This window comes from Myotis myotis, unplaced genomic scaffold (genome assembly GCF_014108235.1).
Source record: "Myotis myotis isolate mMyoMyo1 unplaced genomic scaffold, mMyoMyo1.p scaffold_m19_p_3, whole genome shotgun sequence".
NCBI classification, from domain to species: Eukaryota; Metazoa; Chordata; class Mammalia; order Chiroptera; family Vespertilionidae; genus Myotis; species Myotis myotis.
In genome coordinates, this window is record NW_023416335.1 from 54358840 (window position 1) to 54386732 (window position 27893).

At 35.2% G+C, this 27893-nt stretch overlaps 1 protein-coding gene across 18 annotated transcripts in view; it reads left to right on the forward strand.

Annotated features, from left to right (window-relative positions):
- The window catches only part of RBM26 (RNA binding motif protein 26), an 87318-nt gene that overhangs the window by 47994 nt on the left and 11431 nt on the right, over positions 1 to 27893 (forward strand). For 11 of the 18 annotated variants that reach the window (XR_004965776.1, XR_004965777.1, XR_004965775.1 and 8 more), the window contains 10 exons: positions 329 to 488; positions 2048 to 2212; positions 2907 to 3038; positions 4264 to 4335; positions 8819 to 8944; positions 9295 to 9369; positions 10733 to 10900; positions 12297 to 12401; positions 16680 to 16892; positions 18647 to 18733. Coding sequence is in view for 2 of the 18 variants with exons in the window: in XM_036297370.1 (XP_036153263.1) it covers positions 329 to 488; positions 2048 to 2212; positions 2907 to 3038; positions 4264 to 4335; positions 8819 to 8944; positions 9295 to 9369; positions 10733 to 10900; positions 12297 to 12401; positions 16680 to 16892; positions 18647 to 18733 (1303 nt within the window). In the remaining 16 variants the exon portion in view is untranslated. The remainder of the gene's footprint in view (positions 1 to 328; positions 489 to 2047; positions 2213 to 2906; positions 3039 to 4263; positions 4336 to 8818; positions 8945 to 9294; positions 9370 to 10732; positions 10901 to 12296; positions 12402 to 16679; positions 16893 to 18646; positions 18734 to 27893) is intronic. The other 7 variants (XR_004965785.1, XR_004965787.1, XR_004965788.1 and 4 more) reach the window with 3 other exon arrangements.

A 27893-nucleotide genomic window follows, 5' to 3' on the forward strand; every position in this document is an offset into this window, starting at 1 on the left:
AGAAATGGAACAAAGGTTATATATGCAAATTGACTGAAATAGGGTGCTAGGACCTTTCAAGAATTTTAAGTAGGAGTAGATTGAAAGTGCCAAGTACAAGTGATATTGAAGAGCCCTTCTCAGTTGGCTTCCTTGAAACATGCGAACATTTACTAATTTGGAGACTTTATTTTTTTTAAAAGAAAATTTAAATTTCCATAATCAACCAGTAATTTCAATTTTAAAAAATAGAACTTAATAAAATTTTATTTCTTTGTACTTGATAAGGGGATTTATATATTAATTAATATATAAATGAATGTATTAATTAACTTGATTTTTGTTACAGACCAAATTTTAATAGAACAAACAGCCCAGGCTTCCAGAAAAAGGTTCAGTTTGGAAATGAAAACACCAAACTTGAACTTAGAAAAGTTCCACCAGAATTAAATAATATCAGCAAACTTAATGAGCATTTTAGTCGATTTGGAACTTTGGTTAACTTACAGGTAAGAGCTATGAAGTGATTCTGTTGTCTTTGCTTAATTATTTAGGGAGATAACAATATAATAAGAAAAATATTTTATAAGGAATTATGAAAAATTTGGTAACCTAAATTTGAAAAATTGGATATGAAATGAAATTTTGTATATTTTAGATGTATGATTTTTAATAACTTTTGTGCTCTGAAAAGGCAGGAGTTTTGATCATATTACATACGTTTTACCTAGAAGAGGTTATCATAAAATTATAGCAAAGTTAAATAATCACACTGGTAAACTCTAATCTTGTAGTTTTCATTTCCCCAGTTTCTTAAAGTCATTACAATAAGATGCTTTAGTCAGATTATTTTTGCTGCCTCTGTGATGGGATACATTTAACAGATGGGGCCCAGAGACCATGTAATACATAATTAGCTGAAACATTTGCTTTTTCCTGTACCATTTTTTGAATATTTTTCAAGATAAATATCAGTGTAGTTTGTATTTGACTTCACCCTAAGTTAGACCTTGGCTTTGGATATAACTTGTAAGGTTATTTAGTATTGAACTTACATTGTGTAATATGTAAAAGTGTTGAAATAATATTGGGCTTTCTTTTTTTCAGTTTTTTTTTCAATCAGAATTATTTGTCATCACCTGATAAAAATAATAAGTTTTAGAGAGTACAGCTTAAGTTGATTAATTTGGAAAATTTTGTTTTATTCCCATTTAAAAATAATGTAAAGGAAATAGATGAAAATCGCATGCTTGGTTGTGGCAGGACAATAGAACTTGATATAGAATTAAAACAAATGTTTCTATGTTAACTCTTTGTGTCCCTTACATTTCTCTTCCCATATATCCCCATAATACAGTTACATCGTTGTTAACAATTTACCATGTATTATTCTAGATTTTTTTGTTTTGTATTTCTTTATCTATATCTGCTTATCAGTCAATCAACACACACACTTAAAAATGTATATATTTGAAAATTATGGACCCATCTTATACATATTACCCTGTAGTTATTTGTGAATATCTTTTTATGGCTATTTAATTGATCTGTCACATTTAGATTTAGACAAAAAAGCTTCTGGAATATTTTTTCTCACACAATTAACTACACTGGTAATATTAAATGTAAAAGAATTTTCAAAACCAAAAGATCAAAAAATTTGAAGTGAAAAGCCTTGTATCTGCTACTTACTAATATGAGTCTGCAGAATCATATACTCTTTGAATTCAGTTTACTTATGTGTAAAATTTATTTATTTCTTAAATTTTCTTGCACTCTTTTGTTTGTTTGTTTTGTCAATCCTCACCTGAGGATATTTTTCCATTGATTTCTAGAGAGAGTGGAAGAGAAGGGGAAAGACAGAGAGAGAGAGAAACATCATTTTAAGCGAGACACATCGATTGGTTGCCTCCTGCATTCTTCTGGAGTGAAAGTAGGTTATGGTAATAGTCTATATTTAAGGAAGTATAAAGATAGAATCTTACATAGGAGGACCAATATTTTATTTGTTGAAGAATTTTACTATATTCATTTGGAAATTCACTGTTCTTAATATTTGACACCTTAGGTTGCCTATAATGGTGATCCTGAAGGTGCCCTTATCCAATTTGCAACATATGAAGAAGCAAAGAAAGCAATATCAAGTACAGAAGCAGTGCTAAACAATCGCTTTATTAAGGTTTATTGGCACAGAGAAGGAGGCACCCAGCAATTACAAACTACTTCTCCAAAGGTAAGAGAAATTTATGTGAAATTAAATGCTCATAGAACACGCTTAGAAAGCATAGTATTTAAGAGCAGAGGCATTACAGTCAGGTAGACTTTTGAGTTTAGATCCTGCCTCAACCACTTTTAAATATATAGACTTGAGGAAGTTATTTAATCTCTCTTTTATTTTATTGTGAAGTTAAGCCCTAGTTTATTAGATAATTATAGGTATGTGTAAAGCATATAGAAAAAATTCCCAGGTACATCAGAGACACTTAGTACATGATAGCTTTACATATTCCACAAAGTCAGACTATGGGTTCATTTTGGAAATCCTCTCCCTTCCTCACTTCTTTCCCTCCCTCCCTCCCTCCCTCCCTTTCTCCTTTTCTCCCTCTCACTTTCAATCAGTGAATCAGTCAATATGTAATGTTAGATTAATTGCTCGTAGAGGTGTCTTACAGCAGTTTGTTTCTTTAACTTTCTACTGTTCATTAAAATAAAGAAAGAAGGTAGTGAAGTGTAGATTTTAATTTTTTTCTCTACTTTATAAATAAGCTCTTATATGCAGAGGAAAACGTGAAGAAATTTGGAAGGTGGCTAGGTTTTGATTATAAGCTGCACTTTTAAGACTTTCTCTGCATGAGCAATTTAGCAACAAAATAACAAAGGTTATTTTCGATGCTTGTGAATGTTTAACATTTTTTTCTTATTCTGAGGTAATGCAGCCTTTAGTCCAGCAGCCCATTTTGCCTGTTGTGAAGCAGTCTGTCAAAGAGCGGTTGGGTCCAGTACCTACAAGTACTATTGAACCAGCAGAAGCCCAGAGTGCCAGTTCAGACCTTCCTCAGGTGAATGAAAAGTCGTCTTATTGTGTCTGTCACATAGTAGGTTCTGAGTAAATTAGTTTCCCTTGGTGATTTGAATTATAGTTAATTGTATGTATTTTATACAGAAATAGGATAGTTTATACATATTTTTGTTACTATTATAACATTTTCACATTCTACTTTTTCTATACTATTTGAATATTAAATTCTTCTCTCTAGTTAATACCTATTTAAAAGAAAGAACTCTCTTTCACTTTGTGGAGGAGGTATTTTTCAGCAAATCTGCCTGAAAAGTGAAGTTCAGTATACTAAATCTTATTTTTTCCCATCATCTTTGACTTAACTGGAATTCTATTTCAGAAATAATTATGCAGTAGCCCGAACTGAAAGCTGTTGGGACAGGAAGGCTTAAACCATCCAGTTGTAACATGCTTAATATACTGATTCAAGTTACTTATTACGCTCTCAGAACTTTGCATCACTTATTCCTGACTCTTGGATTTTCTTTTCCATATGTCATTCCCTTCCCACTCCCTTCCATACTTGAGTGGCAATTTCTTATTTCTATACCTTCAGTCTCTAAAATTTAGCTTTTCTTTGTCTCCAGATGTTTCAGCATTTGTATAAAATAATGATACACTATCCTACTTAGCTAATGGATGACACCTTATTCCAGTAGTCTTCCTGAAAAATAATATATTGAGATTCTATTTAAAAAATAATAGATTGAGATTCTGTTAAAATAAACGTGCAGAATGTAAATTGGTAAATTATTATTTACTTAAAAACCCCCCACCTAATCCTATTATTCCAAATCATCAGCAAATGCAATGTATTTGGCTATAAAATAAAACATACTTTAGGAAAGAATGACTTTTATTTTTAAGCTCAAGAAGCAGGCACATCCTTTATTTACTCAAACCTAATATTTACAATGTTCAAACTTTCTATTGGTCAACATAGGATTCTAAGAATTTATGGTTCTGTATCAATGGAGGGGACTTTAGTAACCACCTGGCTTAGACATCTTATTTTACATCATAGTTTTTCATGATTAATATTACATACTGTTTGTTTTTCCATACACATTTTCTTTCTGTCTCTCTTTGAAAAAAGATCCAGGTTTTGTGATTAACATCAGTATACCTACAAAGTCAGTATATGTTAGTAGAATCAGAATGTTCATAATCCCTTCAGACATATATGTTTAGGGAAACACTGAATATGTCCATTTTAATTTTTTTAGAATGTAACTAAATTATCTGTGAAGGACAGGTTGGGTTTTGTATCAAAGCCATCTGTTTCAGCAACTGAAAAGGTAAGAAGAAGCATGATGTGTTTGTCTTGGCTTCATACATGTTTTCAGATGGCATCTTAATTTTTTAATTTTTTCATAGTTTCAAACTTTTGCTTCTTAATAGTATCTATATCTCTAATTCCTACCATTTTGCTTTCCATTTGCTGAAAAGAAAAATATTTGCTTCCCTTTTTTTACTTTTTGCATCAGCATTTTAATACTTGCTGCTCACTATAATTTCCATGTGCTTCATTTATTCTTTTTCTTTGTATTTACTATGTTTTCTTTAGAGATATTTTTTACATTTTATTTTGAAAACTCTGGCAGCCTAAAAGAAAGGGCCATGAACTAGGAATTGTACTTGAGTTTGAGCTTTGACTCTCTATTTACTAACTGCATGATATTGGGCAGTGCTATTAAACTTTCTTCATCATAATATGGTGATGGTAATATTTATATTGCTCATAAAGTTTTTGAGGGATTAAGTAAAGTTATTTAAAAATATTTTGTAAACTGGAAAAGATGATGTAAATATAGTATTTTTATTTATAATTAATAACTATTGTATATAGCCTGACAATACATCTAGTCTTTTTTTTTTTTTTAAATAAAGAGACAAATGCTGATTAAATTAAGATAATTTATGGACCTATCTTCTAGTTTTGTGTAGATGGGGCTTTTTTTTTCTTCCTGGTTAGGTATGAGTGAATGTCCTGATCTTTAGTCTTATTTGAGGTATATGGAAACACAGTATATTAGGATTAGATAATCTTTCCCATTTTTATACCCTCACCATACAGGAAGATAAGGCCCAGATAGTGTTTTGGTTGATCAATACACTTGAGTTACTTGAATCTGGATCTCCTATTTTAGTCCATTATGAAGGTTACATGGGTAATTAATTTCATGAACACCCCATGAGATAGCTGACCTGCTTTCTGTACTGCTTCTTCAGTATATTGTTTTCCTTACTTCCTCTGTAAAACTTTGGCAGTTCTAGATATTTGAATATGAATTTCATTCGCTAAATCAGATTTCCCTCTTGGACACCTCAGCATTACTTCAAGCATAACATGCCTAACGTGATTCATTATTTCCCACAGAAATTAATTTCTCCTAGCCTTACCTCTGGAAGTTATACCACCAGTTTCCAGTTTGTATAGTCTAAAAGCCTTTAGAGTCATTGCTTGTGTTTGCATTCCAAGTCTCTTTCTCTATCACCTTCAGGCCCCTGGCCTATGGATGCAGTTCAGAGCTGCCATACCTTCATCTAGTGTACTCTGCCACCATCCTACTTTCAGACTTATTTTAATGTTAGTTGCTTAAAGAAACCTTCATTTCCTCAGCTAAATGACTTAGCTTGGTTCACAGGTTATCATACCTCAATTATTCTGGTTCTGTTAGTACGTCTGCATTACACCTTTCTTTTCTAAGGAGTCTTTTTCTGCTATTGCCTGCCTCTTTTTTATTTTTTTGGTGGTGATTTTTCTGAAGTACATTTCCCTCTGCCTAACTGAATTCTAGTCATTCTTTTAAAGAGTGAAAAAATCACTAACCTCTTCTATGAAACCTCTACATTTTTTCATATGATATCCCCCATTCTCTAAATTTATGTCCCTTAGTCTGTGCTACTAAATTTAGCAATATGTAAATATTTACTTTGATTAGATTTATTTTTCTTGATAAGTAGCTGAGGAATAAATGAACAATATAAGTCTTTTATTCTTAGCAGTTCTGGGGATGAATACAAAGCTGATGGATGATGTTTAGGATCTGTTTATGTCGACATTTGGATTTGTACAAATTTGAAGTGTACCGATTATAGCTTTTACAAAATCTTTCTATTATTTTTTTGGTACTGTTTTCATTTTTTTTTTTTAGCATGTTTTATATAGCTTTAGGCTAAAAGGGGGACATTCTTGGAAATGATAGTATAATTTATTAATATAGTTACCACTAATTTAATTTATGAAAAATCACTAATGGCAGTGGGCTATTTATGGAGGAAATTACTTGTAAAGAATGTTTTCTGGAAAGCAATTATTTCTAAAATATAACTTTCAGTCAACTTCAGTGAACCTGTTTAAAGAATAGCATTTTAGTTTTGTTCTCTCTCCCTAGTCCATAGTGATTTTTGCTGCAGAATCCTTAGAGGTCAGTGATTCAGAGAAGTCTTAGGAAAAATAGAAGATTGCTCATCATCAAATATTACTAAAAAAAATATTTTTTTTATTGAAGGCAGGGAAAATCTCAATACTAATATCCATCTAGTATCTTCTGTCATTTTTAAAGCAAATAAATACACAAATGTAAAATTTTTATCCCTTTCTTGTAAATAACATTGAGTAAACCCTTTAGTGATTTTTCTTCTAAGTTTCCATTTTTGTGAGAGGACTAATAGAGAGGAAACTTAAAACCTGATTCATATAGCTAAATATTAAGATATTGCAATAGCTATTAAATAGGTATTATTTGAATAGAGTGATCAGTCAGATGATGTTTGAGTGCTTCTGCTTACCTTAGGGAGATTTATGAAGAATAAAGGCTGCCGAAACCGGTTTGGCTCAGTGGATAGAGCGTCAGCCTGCGGACTGAAAGGTCCCAGGTTCGATTCCGGTCAAGGGCATGTACCTGGGTTGCGGGCACATCTCCAGTAGGAGATGTGCAGGAGGCAGCTAATCGATGTTTCTCTCTCATCGATGTTTCTAACTCTCTATCTCTCTCCCTTCCTCTCTGTAAAAAATCAATAAAATATATTTAAAAAAAAAAAAAAAAAAAAAAAAAAGAATAAAGGCATCTGCGTACACCATCCTGGTTAGTTTTTTAAAAAGATTTAGGCTGTTCACATTATCTCCTTAAAACTCTTGTAAATTCTTTGTATGTATTATATAAGTTATAGCATTCTGGGGTTTTATTTTATTTTATTTAGAAGCTAGCATTCTTGAATAATAGGCATAGTGATGAGTTACCTAAGCTTTGTGATGTTCCCTAATCTATTCCATGATAAAAGATTATAATGCAGTGTCCAGATTGCTACTTCTCTGGTATCCAGATATTTACATTTTAGTAGCTAGAGAGCAAGGTTTTTTTTCTCATTGATACTCTCCTATTAATGTCTTTTTAGATCATGAACTCCTTTAAGACTTGGGAAGCTATGTTTTTTCCTCTGGAAAGTTACATTCTTCATATATATGGTTTAATTTTTTGTTTTTATATAGTAGTCACAGATTTCTCTGAAGGAATTCCTAGACTCCTTTCCAAGACCCAGTAACGAATCACCCCATGGAACTTGCAACTTTTTGCTTTTGAAGGATAAAGTAGCCCATACAGTTCTCTTAACTTGACCTTTGTGTAGAAAAGGTTGTCCACTTGGATTTATCATCATTTCAGTTTAATTTAGTGCAAATTGTTTATTGAGTATTTAGAATGTGTGCTGGAACTGTTCTTGGCACTGAAGATATAGCAATGAAGCAAGCCAAAAAATCTCTACTCTCCTGGGTTGGTTAAGGACATTAGATATCATCAAGATGAACTTCCTCATTTTATGGAAAAACAAACTGAAGCCTGAAAAGTACTTGAACTTACCCAGGGTCTTATAATTAACTAGAGGCCCGATGCACGAATTTGTGCATGGGTGGGGTTCAGCCAGCCCGCCCCAGTTGGGCCAGCCAGAGGGAGGGGCCGTGGGCGTTTCACCAGCCGGCCCTGCCCCCTGGTTGAACTCCCGGTTGAACCCCTGGTTGAGGGGACAATTTGCATATTTGCCTTTTATTATATAGGATTAGTAGCAAGGATTGGGTATTTGGAGAAAGAGCAAAGAGGAGAAAGGCACGCTTTTTGTTTCAAGGACCTTACAGTGTAGACAGGGAAAGAAACAATAAATCATCAGATCATTTTTACTAAATAATTTAATAGCTGTAGGAATAAAATTTCATAGAAGGACCTGGGTAAAAAAAAAAAAAATGATTAGGACTTTGTGGAAGTCTTGGCTGCTTGTGTTGAACTTGAGCTGGGTTTAAAGGTAAAGGTCACTTGTAGCAGAAGGAGCAATGCTAGCAAAAGGATGGAGAAAGAAAGCAACAAAGTTAATTTCCAAACTATAAGTTGCAAATGATCTTAAGAGACAAACAATTGCAAATTGTTGGAGGGACAACATCCAGTTTTTTTCCTGTGCCATGCTCTTAAGTACAGATTTTGTTTTAGTTAATAGGAATACTAGCGCAGGTATTCAGCAACTAATATTTTCTCAGTGATATAGTAATGACTGCTTTTTCTTGAAGTTTTTATGTTTGTTTTTACTTTTTTCCTATAAATATATTAATTAAATTTTTTTATTTCATAGTTTATTCATTTTTCATAGTCTTCTTTTCAAATCAATACATTTAGTTCACTGTACTAAATTTTAACAGAAGTGCTTTAATGTTATTTCATAAGAAAACAGGACTCAGAAAATCATGAATGCCTGATACATTTTTTTTTTACAAAATTGAATTTTTATTGGTAGGTGTTATCTACATCTACTGGCCTAACAAAAACAGTGTATAATCCAGCTGCTTTGAAGGCTGCACAAAAAACCTTACTTGTTTCCCCCTCTGCAGTTGATAATAATGAAGCACAGAAAAAAAAACAGGTAAGTACAACTATTATTATACAAAATTTGCATGTAGAAAAGCTCTTCTGCATGTATCTCTTTTTTCAGTGCTCATAACAAAATGAAATTTAAAAGGAGTATGTTGGCTGCCTCTGAACTTTTATTTTCCATAGTGTAGCAGTAACTATTAATATTTTTCTTGGAATGAAAGATTCTCCTGATCTTTTAAAACTTGCATATATATTTCAGTGTCACATAGGAAACGTTTGCATTTAATTTTTGTTGCCAAGCTTCTGCAGTTATAGCCATTTCTGTCCTCTTAAATCACTTCGTTTATTGGAATAATAAACGGTCAATATTCTAATGATATTTTTGGTCCTTTCCCCTAGGAGGCACTGAAACTTCAGCAGGATGTAAGGAAAAGAAAACAAGAAATTCTAGAAAAGCACATTGAAACACAGAAGGTAAAATATTAATTAGATTTGGCAAAATATATTTATAAATGTTACAGCTTTGAGTGAACTTAATCTTACACTATATAGATATTACTGAGAAACATTTACTGTAACTGATATGGTAAAACTAAGATATTACCAATGATAAAGTATATTATCAGTTGATAAATATTGGACATCAAGAGCATACATTGAATGGTGGACTGGGAATTGGAGTTGTTTAAATGGAACTATGGTTTTCAAATTTGAAATGAAAATAAGGAGTATTTATCCAAGTATATTGCTGTGTAGTCCTTTATTCAACAGATAGTGAAATGGAACCTTTTTCTTAATATTGAGATGGACCTTTATTTAATTGCCATATCTGACTATTATTTACTTAAAATGTGTCTAGTCCAAGTTGAGATGTGCTGTCAGTGTAAAAAATATTTCTCCAGATTTCAAAGATGTAGTATGAATAAAAAAAGCAAAAACCTCTCAATTTTTGTTGAAATGTAACATTTTGAATACTTTTTGTTAAATAGAATATATTATTAAATTAGTTTTACTGTATCTCTTATCTTTTTAAAGTGACTGCTAGAAAATTAAAAATTACTTATGTAGCTTACAGTATTTCTTTATGTCTCTTGTTTATGACATTAATTAGTGTAAGTTCTTGAATCATATCTGGTAATAAAGGTTATGACATTTCCAAATACTGAAAATACAAAAAGTATAGAAAAAGTATACAAAATGTATGTCATTTATAATTTAAAGTTGGATATGCTTGATAAAGAGAAATCATAGTGCTTTATACCAAAAACTGAAACCATCATGACTCAGAGAACCTATAATGTGTTGTATCTTATATCCCATAATACCCTGTTTCTCTTCTTGTTCCCTGTCCATGGTGGGAATATCATTCCTAGGCTAGCCAGGTAGTTTCCTTATGACAAAGAAAGTAATTAAACTTTTCATTTCCTAAACCTCATTATATGAAGGGAAAGCAGAATTTCTCCTGTGATTCATTCTCGGTTATAGATTCCATTTGGATCAGGAGTACTTAGAGGCAGTAATATCAACAAATGATTAGAAAGTAAAATTGTTAATACTATTTCAAATTGACAGCTTTTCAGGGATTGAATTGAATTTCTTGTGTTCTAAGAGACAGACCCAAAGAGTAATACTATAGTTCTTTATAAAGTAAACCAAGATTAAGGCTTGAATTGAGATAGTTAGCATCACCAATCTGATATTTTAGTGGTTATAATCCTTGTTATGAATGTACAAACTAAAAGTAGTACTTATTTTTATACTTGGTTTGTTATGTTTGTTTTATTAATAATAGTAGGAATAAGTATCTTCTATTTTTCTCTTTTAAAAAATCTGGCAGATGTTAATTTCGAAACTGGAGAAAAACAAAGCAATGAAGTCTGAAGATAAAGCAGAAATAATGAAAACTTTAGAGGTTTTGACAAAAAATATTACCAAGTTGAAAGATGAGGTCAAAGCTACTTCTCCTGGACGCTGTCTTCCAAAAAGTATAAAAACCAAGACTCAGGTATTTTTATTTGTGTTGTTTTTCATATTACTTCTTTAAAAAAAACACATTAAAAACACTACATTGTTTAAAGTTCTTTTCCTTTTAGATTATATCCTTTGCTTAAAATCTGACCATTGTATGCTACGATTTCTTCTCTTCCTTCATTAATTAATAAGTAAATAAACACAAACAAGTAAACTCTACTAATCTTTTGAATTCTGTGGATTATAGTGGGAAAGTTAGTAATTAGGAAAATAGTTATGGATAATCCTGAAAAGGTAACTTGAAGACAAAATGATGATAGTTACTTAAATGCTTGACTGAGGATTTTGAGCTTTATTTTATAAGGTGTTTGTGGTATAAAACATTAACAAACAGAGAAGTAACATTCTGACCACACTTTACAGAATGTATTTATTGAACCAGGGGAAAATTTATTAGATAACAAATAAGTGAGCAAGTTAATTTCAGTTGATAATAAGTGCTTAAGAAACAAACAAACCAGTGTTATATACAATATTTATACTTGGTGTGTGTGTACATGTATAAAATCATTAGTTCCTATTGAAATTTCTGATTCTAATCCAACATAATGGGGTTCTTCCTTTCTTCATTTCCTTATTTTATCTCCCTGTTCCCATATGATAACTTGGTTTCCACTATCGTCAACACAGCATTCATTTATTTGCTCAGTCCTGTAATACATTCCAAATAGTCTCATAATTGTTACAACAATACCACTTCCAACAACTAACTATACAATTTAGAATTTATTTTCATTCTTTATAACCTCACAATATATTCCCTAAAGGTATTGAATCAGAACTGTGGCGTAGGATTACTTTTTGCGTGGTTATATTATTAATTTGAAAAAGTTGGGTGTATTTCTGTATGTATTATTCAGTTTTGGATCCCCCTCATTCTTGATGATTTAATTTTATTTTTTTTGAATATGTGAAACATTAACATGACTCAAAGTTAAACTATGAAAAGGTATATATAGAAGACCTTTCCCCTTTGATTCCTGACACTATTCCCTACTCTTCCCTCTTTGGTGTGTGTGTGCATGGATTCTTTTCTACATAAAAGCATACTATATATTGCTTGTTAATACTGTGGTATTTTGCTTTTCTTTCAGTTATTTCCTGAAAATTACTTAATATCAGTCCATTAAAATCCCAGGGTTTTTTAAATAGAAAGTGAATTATAGGGAAATCAGTAGGAATAGGAACAAGTTAGGCAGCTAGCAATATTGTAGACTATAGGTGATTGCTGGCTTGGACTAGGATGGTAGGACTGATGATAGAAAAGAAATGTACAGATTAAATGGGAATGTGTAAAAGTTTTTTGTAAAATGTTTTGTTTAAATGCAGGATATTAATTGTCACCAAAAATATTAATTACTATTTTCTAGATGCAGAAAGAATTACTTGACACAGAGCTGGATTTATATAAGAAGATGCAAGCTGGAGAAGAAGTCACTGAACTTAGGAGAAAATATACAGAATTACAGCTGGAAGTATGTTTCATCATAGCTACACAGTGTGCTAAAGAGGAGTGAATGTAGTTATGGTGGTTAATTTGAAAACACAATCCCCTCATTCTAGTCAACAATTGTGGGCAGTCTCTGGCATACATATTGGGAGTTGATATAGGAAAGAGGGAAGAAGTTAACAAAATTTTCAGAGCTAGTAGAGAAATCTGTTATATAATAAGTGAGGGGTGGCAACAGTTCTACCTATGTACCTGAGTCCTTCCACTTCTATTGAATTTTATTACTTTTCTAGTTTTGGTTTTCAGGCATTCTTTCAGAGATACCCTATGCACAAATAGGTTTATAATATTAAGTTCTACAGATTAGACTTCTAGTGGTAGAACTATATCAAAGAACATGCTTAAGTTTTGCCTATAGGTGGTGCTGTGGATGTTTATAAAAGAGAAAATAAACTATATTCTTAATAGTCATATGATTATATAAGAAAAATAAAGTGAAATTGATTTCTGTGTATGAGAATTTTTAACATTTAGCAAAATGATGTTTAAAAATCAGAATTACATTTTAAGTATGGAGATGTTAATGTCATTAATTGGTACTTGTCTATATTTATTGTTTAATGTCACAATTTAATTTTATGTTTTTGATCATTACTTTTGCTTAATCTGATAATAATACTTTTTTCCAAATTTGTTAGCAACTTGATCATCTTTTTCTGACACAGTACAAATCTGTGTTGGGTACTGGCATCCAGGTATCAAAGAATTAATATTTAGCAGCCACTGTGTTTGTCTTAAGGTGCTGTCTTATCTAGCAGTCATAGGAAGCCATAAGATGATGTCCTAAACTTGCACACTTTTCATTCTCTGGAAACTTGATATGGTCACCTGTGTGTCCTGCCCAAAATAACAGGTTTTAGAGAAGATAGATTTCTTTATGTTAATATAGAAATTGTGTTTTCTCCATTCTAGAGATGTGATGCCTGTGTTGGTGGGATTTTAAAAACCAAATTATCATTTCAAAAGTTTTGCTCATAATTTTAGTAAATAAACAGTAGTAGTATCAGTATTTTTCTAGGTATGTTTTTATTGATTTCAGAGAGAGGAAGGGAGAGGGAGAGCTAGAAACATCAATGATGAGAGATGTGCCTCTTGCACACCCCCTACTGGGGATTGAGCCCAAAACCCAGGCATGTGCCCTGACTGGGCATTGAACCTTGACCTCATTGAACCTCCACCTCCTGGTTCATGGGTTGATGCTCAACCACTGAGCCATACCAGCCAGTATATTATCAGTATTTTTTAAAACTCTTTTGTTGAAAGTATTACATATGTTCCCTTTCTTCCACTGCTGGTCCCTTCTAGGCCCCTCCACCCCCCTGCCCAGGCCTTCACCACTATTGTTTGTGTCCGTGGGTTATGCATTTATAATGCATACAAATTCTTTGGTTAATCTCTTCCTACCCACCCCTGCCCTGCCTTTCCTCTGAGATTTTACAGTCTGTTCGATGCTTCCGTGTCTCTGTATCTATTTTTTTCATTAGTTTATTTTCTTCATTAGATTTCAAATATGAGTGAGATCATGTGATACTTGTATCAGTATTTTTATTAGTGTGTGTCAGGGGTCCTCAAACTTTTTAAACAGGTGGCCAGTTCACTGTCCCTCAGACCGTTGGAGGGCTGGACTATAGTTAAAAAACAAACAAACTATGAACAAATTCCTATGCACACTGCACATATCTTATTTTGAAGTAAAAAAACAAAACAGGAACAAATACAATATTTGTATTTGCATGTCGCCCGCGGACCGTAGTTTGAGGACCCCTGTTCTGTGTTTTAGTTCATATGTTGACATAGCTAAACACTGAATAATATTTTCTGTGTTTTTAAAAAAATATATTTTATTGATTTTTTTACAGAGAGGAAGAGAGGGATAGAGAGAAACATCGATCAGCTGCCTCCTACACACCCTGTACTGGGGATGTGCCCGCAGCCAAGGTACATGCCCTTGACTGGAATTGAACCTGGGACCCTTCAGTCCGCAGGCCAACGCTCTATCCTCTGAGCCAAACCAGTTAGGGCTGTTTTGTTTCATATAATGGCTAAACTAGTTTGCAGTTAGTATATGCGGTAATTCAGTGTTTCCGAGAGTGTGGTCATTCACTGCATCAATTCCATTTTTTGTTAAAAGATATTAGTGAAAAAAACTCCAAGGCCAAATAAATTTGGAAAAGGTTATATTAAACATGATTTTTAGCTGTTGGGTTTTTTAGAGGCTATTTTAATTTGTAAATCTCCAAAAAGACATTAAATATTCAGTATTGCTTAAACTTATTTGTCCAAGGACTCACTTTTTCATGGAGCACTTTGTTCTTCAGAATACACTTTTGTATATGCTGCTCTATTATTAACATTAATCCTTGATCTTTGAAGATTATTTGGATTTTGGATTATTTTAGCTAATGTTAAGATTTACTGTCTTAAGGTGAAAAACTGAAATATTTATACTTGCAGAGATTTGGCAATGGTCCGTTCTTGACATTTCCATTTGAATCCTCAGACTCAACAAGTTCAAAATTGTGCTTACTTTGCCCCTAAACTCCATCTGTACAATTACCCAAACCAAAAATCTGAGCATCTTCATTGACTCCTTCCTTTCCTTCAGTATTCATATCCAATTAATTACCATGTTTTCTATGTTACTTCCAAATATGTTTTAAATCTGTTTGCTTCTTTATCTCCATTGCCACCACTGTACACCAGCTGTCTTCAGTAGCTGGGATTACTATAGTAGACTACTGCCTGGTATCCAGGCTTGTTCTCTTCTTCCTTCTCCTCTGTTCTTAAGACTCTAACCAGAATAACATTTTACACCCTGATTTGATTACATCACTCTACTACTCTGCTTTAAATACATATTTTTAAAGATAATTCTTGTGTTGTAAAAACATGTTTTCATTGATATTTAGACAGAGGGGAAGGTGAAGAAGGAGAGAGGAAGGGGGGAGAGAGAGAGAGAGAGAGAGAGAGAGAGAAAAGCATAGAGAGAGAGAGAGAGAAAGAAAAGCATAGACAAAGAGAGAGAGAGAGAGAGAGAAACATTGATCGGCTGCCTTCTGCCTTCTGCGTGCTCCCTACTGGGGATCAAGCCCCCCAGCCTGGGCATTTGCCCCAACTGGGAATTGAACCAGCAACCTCTTGGTTCATAGGATGATGCTCATCCAACTAAGCCACACCTACCAGGACTCTGCTTTAAATATTTTATTTTATTTTCATGGCTCTTGGGATAAAATTAAAATCCCTAATGTGGTCCTTTAAAGTTATTCATGATTTGGCTCTGCCTAGTTCCCCAGCTTCATCTCCATCTCATGTGGTCCAGCTGCACTAGATTTTATTTGTTCTTTGAAGTACTATGTTCCTTTCAGCGTTGGTTTCTTTGTTCAAGCTATAACTCCCACCCCTTACTTGTGTCTTGCTTGTTCTTTGTTCTTTCTTTGATTCATTGAACAAATATTAAGTATCTACAATCTGCCAGCTACTAATATACATGCAAGGGATAAAGTAGAGGATGAAACTGGGGGAGGGGAGATACTCATGAAACTTTGTTCTTTTTTTTTTTTTTTTAGTCACTTCATTAATATATAATATAAACTTAGTTGCTTAATATCTTTTTACCCCTCTATGATTTGAGTTTCATGAGGGTAAGGACTTGTACATAGGAAGTATTCATTAAATATTTGTGGAATGAAAGAATGGTGTGCTCTTCATATAGACTGATGTGGTGAAATATAAGTTACTATGCAACATTGGTTGTATAATGTTACTGTAAGTGATTAAAGTGATGAATTTGAGATAACTACCTACTGAAGTGAACAGGGAAACAAATAGAAACACTGTATTTGAAAGTCACAAATGAGAAAATACATTTATTGTATATGTAGGTATTTTATATCTATGTATTAAACTGACTTCTAAATTCACACTTTACACTGTATTATTTGGAAATCAAGAATTACTAGCCTTTTTCTGATGTCTTGGAGAGTAAGAACTTAGAAAAAAGCACATTTGATAATTTCAAAACATTGCTTAAATTAATGTTATTTTGTTTTCTAAATTTATTAGCTACATAAATTTGCTTACACTTTAAAAACTAAAATTTCAACTTAAAATTTTGAGATTTTTTTCTTAGGGCATTATTTGAATATGATGTCAAATTATATAAAAGTTTGACTCACCTGGCAAAGTATAACACTTGGCTTGTGTTAGTTATTGTGGTCTTTAACTTGTGTCTAATTTCCTCTAGGCTGCCAAACGAGGGATTCTTTCATCTGGTCGGGGCAGAGGAATTCATTCAAGAGGTCGAGGTGCAGCTCATGGCAGAGGCAGGGGTCGGGGCCGAGGTCGAGGTCGAGGTCGAGGTGTACCTGGTCATGCTGTGGTAGATCACCGTCCAAGGGCATTGGAGATTTCTGCATTTACAGAGAGTGATAGAGAAGATCTTCTTCCTCATTTTGCGGTACTTTCTTACTGAGCAACAAAGCAAATATAATCATTGTTGGGGATAATAGATATATTAAAGGGGAAATTATGAAAATGACATGAGTAATTTTAAACCCATTAATTTGACCAAAGAGTTTGATTACTTTATAAGTCTTATTAATTATTTAAAAAATAAGCTGTAGAGGTTTTTTTGTTTGTTTAATTATCTGGAAGATATGTTGCAATTCTTACACTTAGTGAGCCTTGAGGTATTGTGAAATGAGTGATTTAAACTATTGCTGTAGAGAGGGAAATCCTGTAGTTTACTTTCATTTGATACTTTTAAGGAAAAATTTAACATGTTGCTCGAGTCATCCAGATTTTTAAAATTAAGACGGAATTTTATGTGTTAATATTGTATTTTAGGTCTACCCAACCTAGAAAGGAAACTGCTACTGGTCCCAGTAGATAAAAATTATAGCTTAAAACTTATAAGCACTTCTTTTTTTGGGAAATGTTATTCTGAGTGCCTTATATAACTCACTATGTTTTGAATTATCTTGACAGCTCTAAGAGATAGGTACCTTTATTGTGCTTCGTTTTAGAGATGAGGAAAATGAAGCATGAAGAGATTAAGTAACTTACTCATATTTACACAGCTTTTAACTGACAGAACTTGGATCTGACTGATTCTAAAGTTCATTCTCTTTACAGAATTTTTCTGTATAGGTGCATGTGCATTTAATGAAATCGTGTTTATAATTTTATTTTTGTGTAAGAAAGAAGGAAGGTATTAGTAATGATAAATAAAGGACTAGAATTTTTTTTAAAATCCTTACCTAAGGATATTTTTTCCATTGATTTTTAAAGAGAGTAGAAGGGAGATAGAGTAAGGAGGGAGAGAGAAAGAGAGAGAGTGAGGGAGACAGAAATATCAATATGTAAGTGGGAAACATACCAATCGGTTGCCTCCTGCACATGCCCCAGTTGGGGCTGGGGATCGAACCTGCAACCCAGGTATGTGCCCTTGACCATGAGTTAAACCCCCAACCTTCAGTGCGTGGGCCAACACTTTAATCATGAGCAACACCGGCTGGGCCGTGGACTAGAATTTTATATGATAAAAGTTGCTGTTTGTAACAAAGTCTTCCTTCACTTGTAAAAAATCCAACATACGAAACAAGCATAATTTCATATGTTTAGCTTTCAAATGTCTGAAAAGGTAGTGTGTGTGGTCTACAGGAGTCTGTAGTAAGAGTGAAATCAGGATCAAAAGATATGGACTCTTATCCTTGTAATTTACTTAATTACTTGGGGGGGGGGATTACTTAAATTCTCTTAATCTTTTTCACCCCCATCTTTAAATTGGGCATGATACTAAAAAAACAAAACAAAAAACCCCAAAACACTAAGAATATTCTGAGGATTAAATATTCTGCTTTAGAAAGAATTTAACATATTCTGGAATGAAAATAATGAGTATAAAAGGAAAGACAATAAGGAAGCTCAATTTTGGTCATTGTTTCCTTTATTTAAAGAATAGTTCAATGAAGTATAAGTTTCCTTAATTTTAGAAAGTGTAAAATTATAAATTGTTATTTGGAAGATAGGACCACCCTCTATCTTACAATATTAAGTACTAAAATGAATTATTCACCATTTTTTTCTGTTAATAACCATGAATTGTTATGTATTTTGGGTTATATGATATTTTAACATTTTACAAAACCACTAGGATTTTGGATATTTCAAAATATTTATTTGGAGGAAATACTTGTTTTTAATTTAAAGCAATATGGTGAAATTGAAGATTGTCAGATTGATGACTCTTCACTTCATGCAGTAATTACATTCAAGACAAGAGCAGAAGCTGAAGCAGTAAGTATTATAAATAATCTGATTTACTGAAAATTCAGATTTAAATATTTTATAAATCTTGCTTTTAAGTTTTAATATAAATGAATTTTTTAAACTTACTACATAACTACACTTTGAGAATAGATAGAACATATCAGTAGAATTCATGGCCACAAAAAAATGTCATCGATATATATAAAAGGCACATATGAAAAGTGTCTCCTCGGGTGTTCAATCGGGAGACCCGGAGTTTGATCACTTGCTATAATGTGTGCTGACCACAAGGGGGCGGAGCGGAACGAAGGAAGGGCCCCAGCTGGTAGCCAGAAGGCGCTGATCACCCCTGATTGCCGGCCAGGCCTAGGGACCCTACTGGTGCATGAATTTTGTGCACCAGTCCTCTAGTATGTAACATGTTATAATTAGAATACATAGTCACCAAGTTGAATGCCAAGTTATATTGTTTCAAGACGTCAGGAATTGTTTCTTTTCTTTCACTCCACTTTCCATTATCCTTTTTCTGAGATGGCCTAGAATGAAGTCTTCTTTGGCAGACTGCCCTTCTTAATCATCCTTCATCTGCTGCTTCTTAATACCTTTTGACTGAAACCTAAAGAAGTTTCCATAATCAGTATATGCCCAACTAAACCTCTACAACTTTTTGCCCAAGACATGATACCAAGTTCTAGCTTTTAGGGTCCTTTTAGTACAGTTGTCTTAAACTATTTTGAATTGTCTTTCCAATGAAAGACCAGAAGTATATGCAACCTTGTCTTTCTTCTGGGTTTAAAAGATTAAAAGAGAAAAATGGGTATGAGATGTGGGGGATTTATAGGAACCTTATGTGTTTTTTGTTTAGTCTTGTAGAGAAATAGATGCACCATTTTGTCCTTAGAAAAAATGCATTAAATGTTCTAAACAGTTAATTTAATGTGAATGAATTATTGGATGGTTTTCAGAAGTTTTAAGTTGATTGTGGTCTAAATAAGTTTTAAAATACCTTCTAAATATTGATTCATCCTTTTTGTAGTAAATATTCCCTGCCAGCAAAATGGTACATTGTTGGGGCTTACTAGATGGGGGTTGCTCTTGGGGCATTGTACTCAATAAAAGATTGTGGGTCTCATAAGTAGCAGAAAAGTATTCAGCTGAGCCTGTAATAACCTAGTTTCTAGGTACTGGGGTGGGGATTCCTTATCATAGAGTTCTATTTTTATAAATCTAGTTCTTTTTTTTTTTTAATTAAATCTTTATTGTTTAGATTATTACAATTGTCCCTCTTTTTTCCCCCATAGCTTTCCTCCACCCGGTTCTCACCCCACCCTCTGCCCTTAACCCTCTTCCCCCACTGTCCTCATCCATAGGTGTACGATTTTTGTCCACTCTCTTCCTGCACCCCCCCACACCTCTTTCCCCCCCCCCCCCCCGAGAACTGTCCACTCCCTTTCTATGCCCCTTATTCTGTTATATTCACAGATTTATTCTGTTCATCAGATTTTTTATTCACTTGATTTTTAGGTTCATTTGTTGATAGATATGTGCTTGTTGTTCATAATTTTTATCTTTACCTTTTTCTTCTTCTTCCTCTTCTTAAAGAATATCTTTCAGCATTTCATATATTACTGGTTTGGTGGTGATGAACTCCTTTAGCTTTTTCTTATCTGTGAAGCTCTTTATCTGACCTTTAATTCTACATGATAGCTTTTCTGGGTAGAGTAATCTTGGTTGTAGGTTCTTGCTATTCATCTCTTTGAATATTTCTTGCCACTCCCTTCTGGCCTGCATAGTTTCTGTTGAGAAATCAGCTGACAATCTCATGTGTACTCCCTTGTAGGTAACTAACTGTTTTTCTCTTGCTGCTTTTAAGATTCTCTCTTTGTCTTTAGCCCTTGGTATTTTAATTATGATGTGTCTTGGTGTGTTCCTCTTTGGATTCCTTTTGTTTGGGGTTCTCTGCGCTTCCTGGACTTGTAAGTCTATTTCTTTCACCAGGTAGGGGAAGTTTTCTGTCATTATTTCTTCAAATAAGTTTTCAATATCTTGCTCTCTCTCTTCTTCTGGCACCCCTATAATTTGGATGTTGGTTTGCTTGAAGTTGTCCCAGAGGCTTCTTACACTATCTTCGTATTTTTGTATGCTTTTTTCTTTTTGCTTTTCCGGTTGGGTGTTTTTTACTTCTTCATATTTCAAGTCTTTGACTTGATTCTTTGGATCCTCTAGTCTGCTGTTGGGAGTTTGTATAATATTCTTTATTTCAGTCAGTGTATGCTTAATTTCTATTTGGTCCCTTTTCATATCCTCGAAGGTCTCACTAGATTTATTGAGGGTCTCACTAAATTTATCGGCAATTTCTAGAATATTCTTGAAAACCTTATAACCGTGGTTTTGAACTCTATATCCAGTAGTTTGCTTTCCTCCATTTCTGTCATTTGTGACCTGTTTCTTTGTCTCTGCATTTTGGCTGCTTCCCTGTGTTGATGGCGTGGCTTTCTGTGCTGTGTGTCCTATAGGGCCCAGTGGCTCAGCCTCCCCAATTACCTGAGTTGGACACTCTTGGTGCACCCCTTTGTGGGCTGTGTGCACAGTCTTGTTGTAGTTAAGCCTTGATTGTAGTTGGTATCACTGGGAGGAATTGACCTGCAGGCCGATTGGCTGTGAGAATCAGCTGTGTCTATGGTGGGAGAACTTCTGTGCTGAAGACACCCTTCTGGGGCAAGACTTGCTTCAGTGGGGCTTTGGTGCTCACTGAGTCTGCCCCCTGAGTGTGTCCCTTATGGACCTGAGGAGTTGTAATCTGGATGGTTCCACTCTGAACAATGGGTACACTGGCTCTTGGATCTCTAAGGAGGTGCTAATTTAGCCTCTGCCTGAGGCTACCCAGCAGGAGCTACGGAGAGATCTGCTGATTCTTCTTCTTTGTTTGGGGTTTTGAGGTGCCCAGATGAGGCCCAGCTGTGAAGCAATGCAAGCTGCTTGGGGCTTTGGGACTTCTTTTGGGTTCTGGGTCTCTCTGATCCAGCTGCAGTTTGTTAGGTAATTTTAGATTGCAAAGGGCCAGGTCATTCATATGCAAAAGCCTCTGTGCACAGCTTGGGTGGGGGCGTGGGGTTTTAGGGAATCAACAGGGCTGGGCAAACATCTATGGCTGATCCTCAGTCTTCCCCTAAGAGGCCCCAGTAATCACTGCAAGCACCTGTGAGAGCAAGCCGCCCTTGAGTTCCACCCGCTGCCAGACAGCCCAGTTTTTCCCCGTATGTGTCTAGGTCCCCAGAGCTCGCCCGGAACTGGAGTTCAGAGCCGTCAGGAGCTCTGACTCCCTGCTGATTGAAAAAGACAGCCGCGTCCTCAGTTGCGAGCTCTTTCCGCGTGCGCCTCCGTACCTCTGCACTTTACTTCCGCACCTCCTCTGAGTCTCAGTGTGCTTTTCTCTTTCCTTCTAGTTGTAGAATTTCCACTCAGCCAGCCTTCCTGTGGTTCTGGATGATATCCGTTTTGTCTTTTAGTTGTATTTTTGAAGTGGTTGTGCGAGGCAGCAATTTCTGGTGTTTACCTATGCCGCCATCTTGGTTTCTCCTCTATAAATCTAGTTTTGAGCAATCTTTTATTTAATGATTTTCCATTAAATAATGGCTTCAGTTATAATTTTCAATGTAATATTAGATAAGTAGCTGAGTTCTATTTGCTTCTAGGAAGTAGTCACAGATAGTTATTGTACAGATGGTTGCAATAATGTGTTACCAAGTTTGTGGATTTAGTAATAGTTTAAAAAATACATACTACTTTTTTCTGCTTATGTGGCTGAGGGTGGTTGGGGGGAAAGACCTAATTTTGGGAAGTTTTGCCCTTGCTAAGACTTTTAACATCTGCCTTTTTTCTTGAGTCTTGATTTTTCCTTCTTGGATATCTGTGTGTGTGTGTGTGTGTGTGTGTGTGTGTGTGTGTGCGTGTGTCCCCTAGTGAATTGAAAAGATCAGGGATTAATGTATAAGAAAGACTTTAGCACTGAATAAGTGACAAAATAACCTAGGTTAAGTTAGATCTAATGAGAGTTACCTTTTCAGGGTAAATACTATTGCTGTGACAAACATTTAGAATTAAGATATAGAAGTTGTTAAACCATAAACTATTCCTTAAGCCAGCGGTTCTCAACCTGTGGGTTGCGACCCCTTTGGGGGTCGAACGACCCTTTCACAGGGGTCGCCTAAGACCATCGGAAAACACATATGTAATTACATACTGTTTTTGTGATTAATCACTATGCTTTAATTATGTTCAATTTGTAACAATGAAATTGGGGGTCACCACAACATGAGGAACTGTATTAAAGGATCCTGGCATTAGGGAGGTTGAGAACCACTGCCTTAAGCCATAAAATTTCTTTAAATTTTGTAACATTCTATTTTAAAAGAGACTAGAAAATTAAGTTGAAGTTTTATCTTATACAGGCAGAGTATAGGCTAAAGAAGTGGTTTTTTAAAGATCTGGATTTCAGTAAACATTAGGCTTAGTAATTTAAAAATTAGTGTGTTTGACATAAGGATGCTAATTTTTAATTTTGTCAAGGAAGAATGCTTAAAAAGTACAAAAGATTGCATTTATCACCACCATCATTGTGTAAAATAAGGAAATTTAATACCAAAATGTAGATAAAGTCAAGATAAAGGATAGGCTTTCTCAAGAAACTTGTCAACCTTTGCTAATATTTATTCATTTTTCTTATTTTCTGAACTCTTATTGTAGATTTATGAATGAATGTCTCTTTACATTCTATAATCAATAGATGCATAGTATTTCAAAGTGAAAGTACAAGAATAAGGTAATTGAGACATCTATATATATAAAAGCCTAAGCGACCAGAACGACCGTCACTATGACATGCACTGACCACCAGGGGCCAGATGCTCAATGCAGAAGCTGCCTCCGGGTGGTCAGTGCGCGCCCACAGCCAACTTCCCCTGGCCGGCCAACCTCCCATGGTCCCTCCCCCAGGCCCTGATCACTTGATCGGGGCCGGCCCTCGGGTTGGGACGGGGAACCGGGGATGGGTGGTGGCAGATGTGGCCCCTTTCCCAGGGAGGCCGAGGGCCGGCTCCCTCCTTGGGGCTGGCGCCCAACCTCCTGTGTCCCATCCCTGCGCCTTGCTGGTAGGCCTTGATCAGCCTTCCGCCCGCCCGCCCTCCCGCTTTAGTGGTAGCGCGGCAGCAAGGGAAGGGGGGGGGTGGAGGCGGGTACCCATGTGGTGGCGGGGCACCTGTGATGGCAGTGTTGGCATCTAGTGTCCATTCCTTCCGCACCTGGTCTGGCAACAGTCGCCTCCTCTCCAGCCTGCCCCTGATCGGCCTGGCCCCAATTGGCCCTGATCGCTAACCAGGCCCAGGGACCCCACCCATGCACAAATTTCATGCACTGGGCCTCTAGTTCAAATATAACAACTTGAAAAGGGAGAAATTTTCCCTAGGAAAAAAGATAAAAATATTTTAAGGAATAATAGTATAAACAGAACACTTTTAACTTTAGTCTAAGATAGTTATAATTTGATTTAGTTAGTTAGAAGATGGTTCCTGCTGTTGTATTTTCTATTTTCCTATCACCACCCTATGTACTAAAGTTGGATAAGTACCCAAACAGGATAGAAAAATGTAGTTTCTTCTCATGACTGATTAGAATGTTATTTTTCCTACTTTGAATTATTCCTATACCTCTGTAAGGTACAAGGATCCAATTTTAGTAAAGGAACAGTTAAGTTCCTATTTTATAAGAATCAGTTCTAAACACAAGAGGTGTATAACTTTTTATATCAAAAGGAAAGTGAATCTTGTTCTATGAGTGCATTTTTTCACACCCATGCCTCAAACTGTTTTCAACAGATTATCTTGTGTTTCTCTCCTTAAAGTTACTGTTTTACTCTTTATTTAATCATACAGTTGGGCATTGTGTGGTGTGGTAAGGTAGCTTCAAAGAAATTTTTCTCTAGAGAATGGTGAGGATTTACTAATTCAAAACTTACAAAGTTACCTAGAACAATGCCTGGGGACATAGTAAACCTTCTTAATTCTGGCTATAATGTTAGCTATTATTAATATCACTATGGGTTTCTTTTCAGAATGAGAAATGATTGGAAACTGAATAGAGACAAGAAAGAGTAAATTACTTCAAAATTCTCATTCTTTAGACCTGAAGGTAGAAATATAAAATTGTGTTCATAAAAGATAGTGCAGCATAAGCAGTTAGCAGTTGATCGGGCTGACTGAATAAATACTAAATTAATAGCAGGAACAATATATGTAAGTGGATTCAATTAAGAGAAATCAAATCATGTGTATAGAAGAACCTTTTGTGTATGTTTTACTGATTTACTTAAGAGTTACTAAGTACTGCCATATGATGGGCAGTGTGCTACCAGAATTAGTAAATCTGTCTAAAACTTGTTGGAAAGTGGCCATGGGTTTGAACTCAGGAGTTAAAGGAATGAAAGAATTCCTTCCCTGTAAGTTCTAAAAAATTAGAATTTACTTTCTTTTTAAATTTGTGGTCCTTTAATGTAACTCCTGCATAAACATTGTATACTGTGGTTATTACAAACATTCATAAACTTGGTTTTAGCCTTCTTTTAAAAATTAGCTTTAATCATATGGTACGTAAGGTACGCTAGGATAGGATTGCAGCTTTAACTCTCATGACCTTAGGTCAGTTTTCCCACACTGTTTTTACAGAACACTGATTCTACAAGAGCTTCCCTAGCAAAGAATTCTTTTGTCAGATAAGTTTGTGAAAAGCTGCATTTTGTATATTTTATTTAGATTCACAACCTAAGTTGACTTGTAAAGGCAGAAGGTAAACACTTCTGTTTAATTTTGTTTAACCCCATTTTTTCAAAATGTTAATTATTTCCAGAACCATTTTCCAGGTAAGATATTGAATCCATCACATACTGGTAACTACTTTCCATACTTTTTTCTTCCTCCATCATTTGTCAGATTTTAAGGCTTTTTTTCCTTCTGTGCTGTGTATGACTGCAAACTTTGACGATGTGCAAGAATAAATAGGCAAAGGGCTAGAGCAAGCCTATGAATAAAATGCTTGAGCTTTTAAATATAGTTTTTCTTTACATTTCATAATGTGAAAATTAGAGAGACTTGTGAAATGAACCCCCATATTACTCATCATAAACTTTTAGTGAGTACCCACTTGCAGCCCATCTTATTTTGTCTATATCTCACCCACTGTAATCCTCCTTGTCTTTATTTTAGAGCCACTGTCAGTAATCATATCATTTCACCTGTAAACATTTTAGTGTGTCTCTCAATGTTAGAATCTTAAAAAAATAAAACACAATACTCTTACTAGACCTAAAAAATGATTGATATTTCCTAGGCATTATTAAATACCCAGTTAAGGTTTACATTTCCCTGGTTTTCTTAAAATTTTTTTACTCATTTAAGGATCCAAAATAAGATTTATATTTTGAGATAGCTTGATTGGTATTATACCATCATAACTTATAGCTTGAAACATATTATGGATATTGGTCCATTGTTCTCAGTTATTTATGTACTAGAGGCCCAGTGCACAAAATTCGTGCACTTGGGCTGGGGGTTCCCCAGCCTGGCCTGTGCCCTCTCACAGTGCGGGAGCCCCGCGATGGATCTCCCCAAAGAGGTAGGCCCGCCCTGCCCACCCATCTGGGGCTCCTCGATGGATTGCCCCAAAGAGGTAGGCCGGAGCCGGTGGTCCTGCCTCTGCACCACACAGAGCCACTTGACCCTGCTTCCGCGGCTCTGCGTGGAGCCGCCGGAACCCGCCTCCGGGCCACACACACACAGCGTCAAGTCCCCGCCCACCCATGCACCTCGCTGCCCACGCAGCCCCGCACATCCTTGCACACCCACTGCACACGCTGCCTCCTGGTGATGGATTGTTATGGCGTGAGGGCATCATGGTGTGAGGGTGTGATGACCACATAGTCTTTTATTAGTATAGATTATCCCATTTTTGTGGCCAGTATACAAGTTTGTTAACAGTCCTTTTGACTGGATCCTGATGGGTTATGATGGTGTTTTTGCTTTCAGGTATGAAAAGTGTTTTGAGTTGATCTTATACATTTTCTCTTCAAGACCTGAAAGCTGGCCATTTCTCTGAGGAGCTCTGATTGTTTTTACAGAGCAAAGGTTTTTTGAAACCACAGTATAAGTACTACAGATGCTTATTACTACTGCGTACATTACAGTCACTAATTCTTTTCAGTGATCGTAGCTGGGAGTGAAAAAAATATACATACATTCATACACACATGTACACATATACACATATTCACATATACCCTGTACAAATAAAATAAATTCAAAGCAACTACTGATATGTTCCATTTAATTCTGAACATTAGTTTTATGCACACATGCATATACACACATATATGTATACATAGAGAGGTAGGTAGGTAGGAAGAAAGAAAGCCTTTACTAATACTTGTAAATTAATTCTGGATTATAAGGGTTTTACTTAATCTCAGGGGTCTTCGTAGCTCTATCTTCTTTTTTCATGCTGAAAACTCAACATTTCACTGACACCAACATAATTAGTTATGTGCTCTATATGTAAGTCTGAAAATAAAAATGCCACCTTTACCACAAATAATATAATTTCTGGGAATAAAAGTTTAATATTCTGAGTTCCTTTTTCCTTATAGTATACTAGAGGCCCAGTGCATGAAATTTGTGCATTCGGGGGGTCCCTCAGCCCGCTCTGCACCCTCTCACAGTCTGGGAGTCCTTGGGGGATGTCTGACTGAGTGGGCCTAAGCTGGCAGTTGAACATCCTTAGTCCTGCCACAAAGGTGGGAGAGGCTCCTGCTACCACCGCTGCGCTCGCCAGCCTTGAGCCCAGTTTCTGGCTGAGCAACGCTCCCCCTGTGGGAATGCACTGACCACCAGGGGGCAGCTCCTGCGTTAGCATCTGCCCCCTGGTGGTCAGTGCGTGTTACAGTGACTGGTTGTTCTGCCATTTGGTTGATTTGCATATTAGCCTTTTTTATATACAATGTAATAGCTACAGCTTGAAAAATTACAAATTGTTTCTGGACTTAAATCTCATATGTAAGTACTTTAAAAATTTTTAGTTATATGACATTGTGAGGAGGCCATGGACTAAAAACTCCTGAGCTGCATTTTATTAGACATGGAAT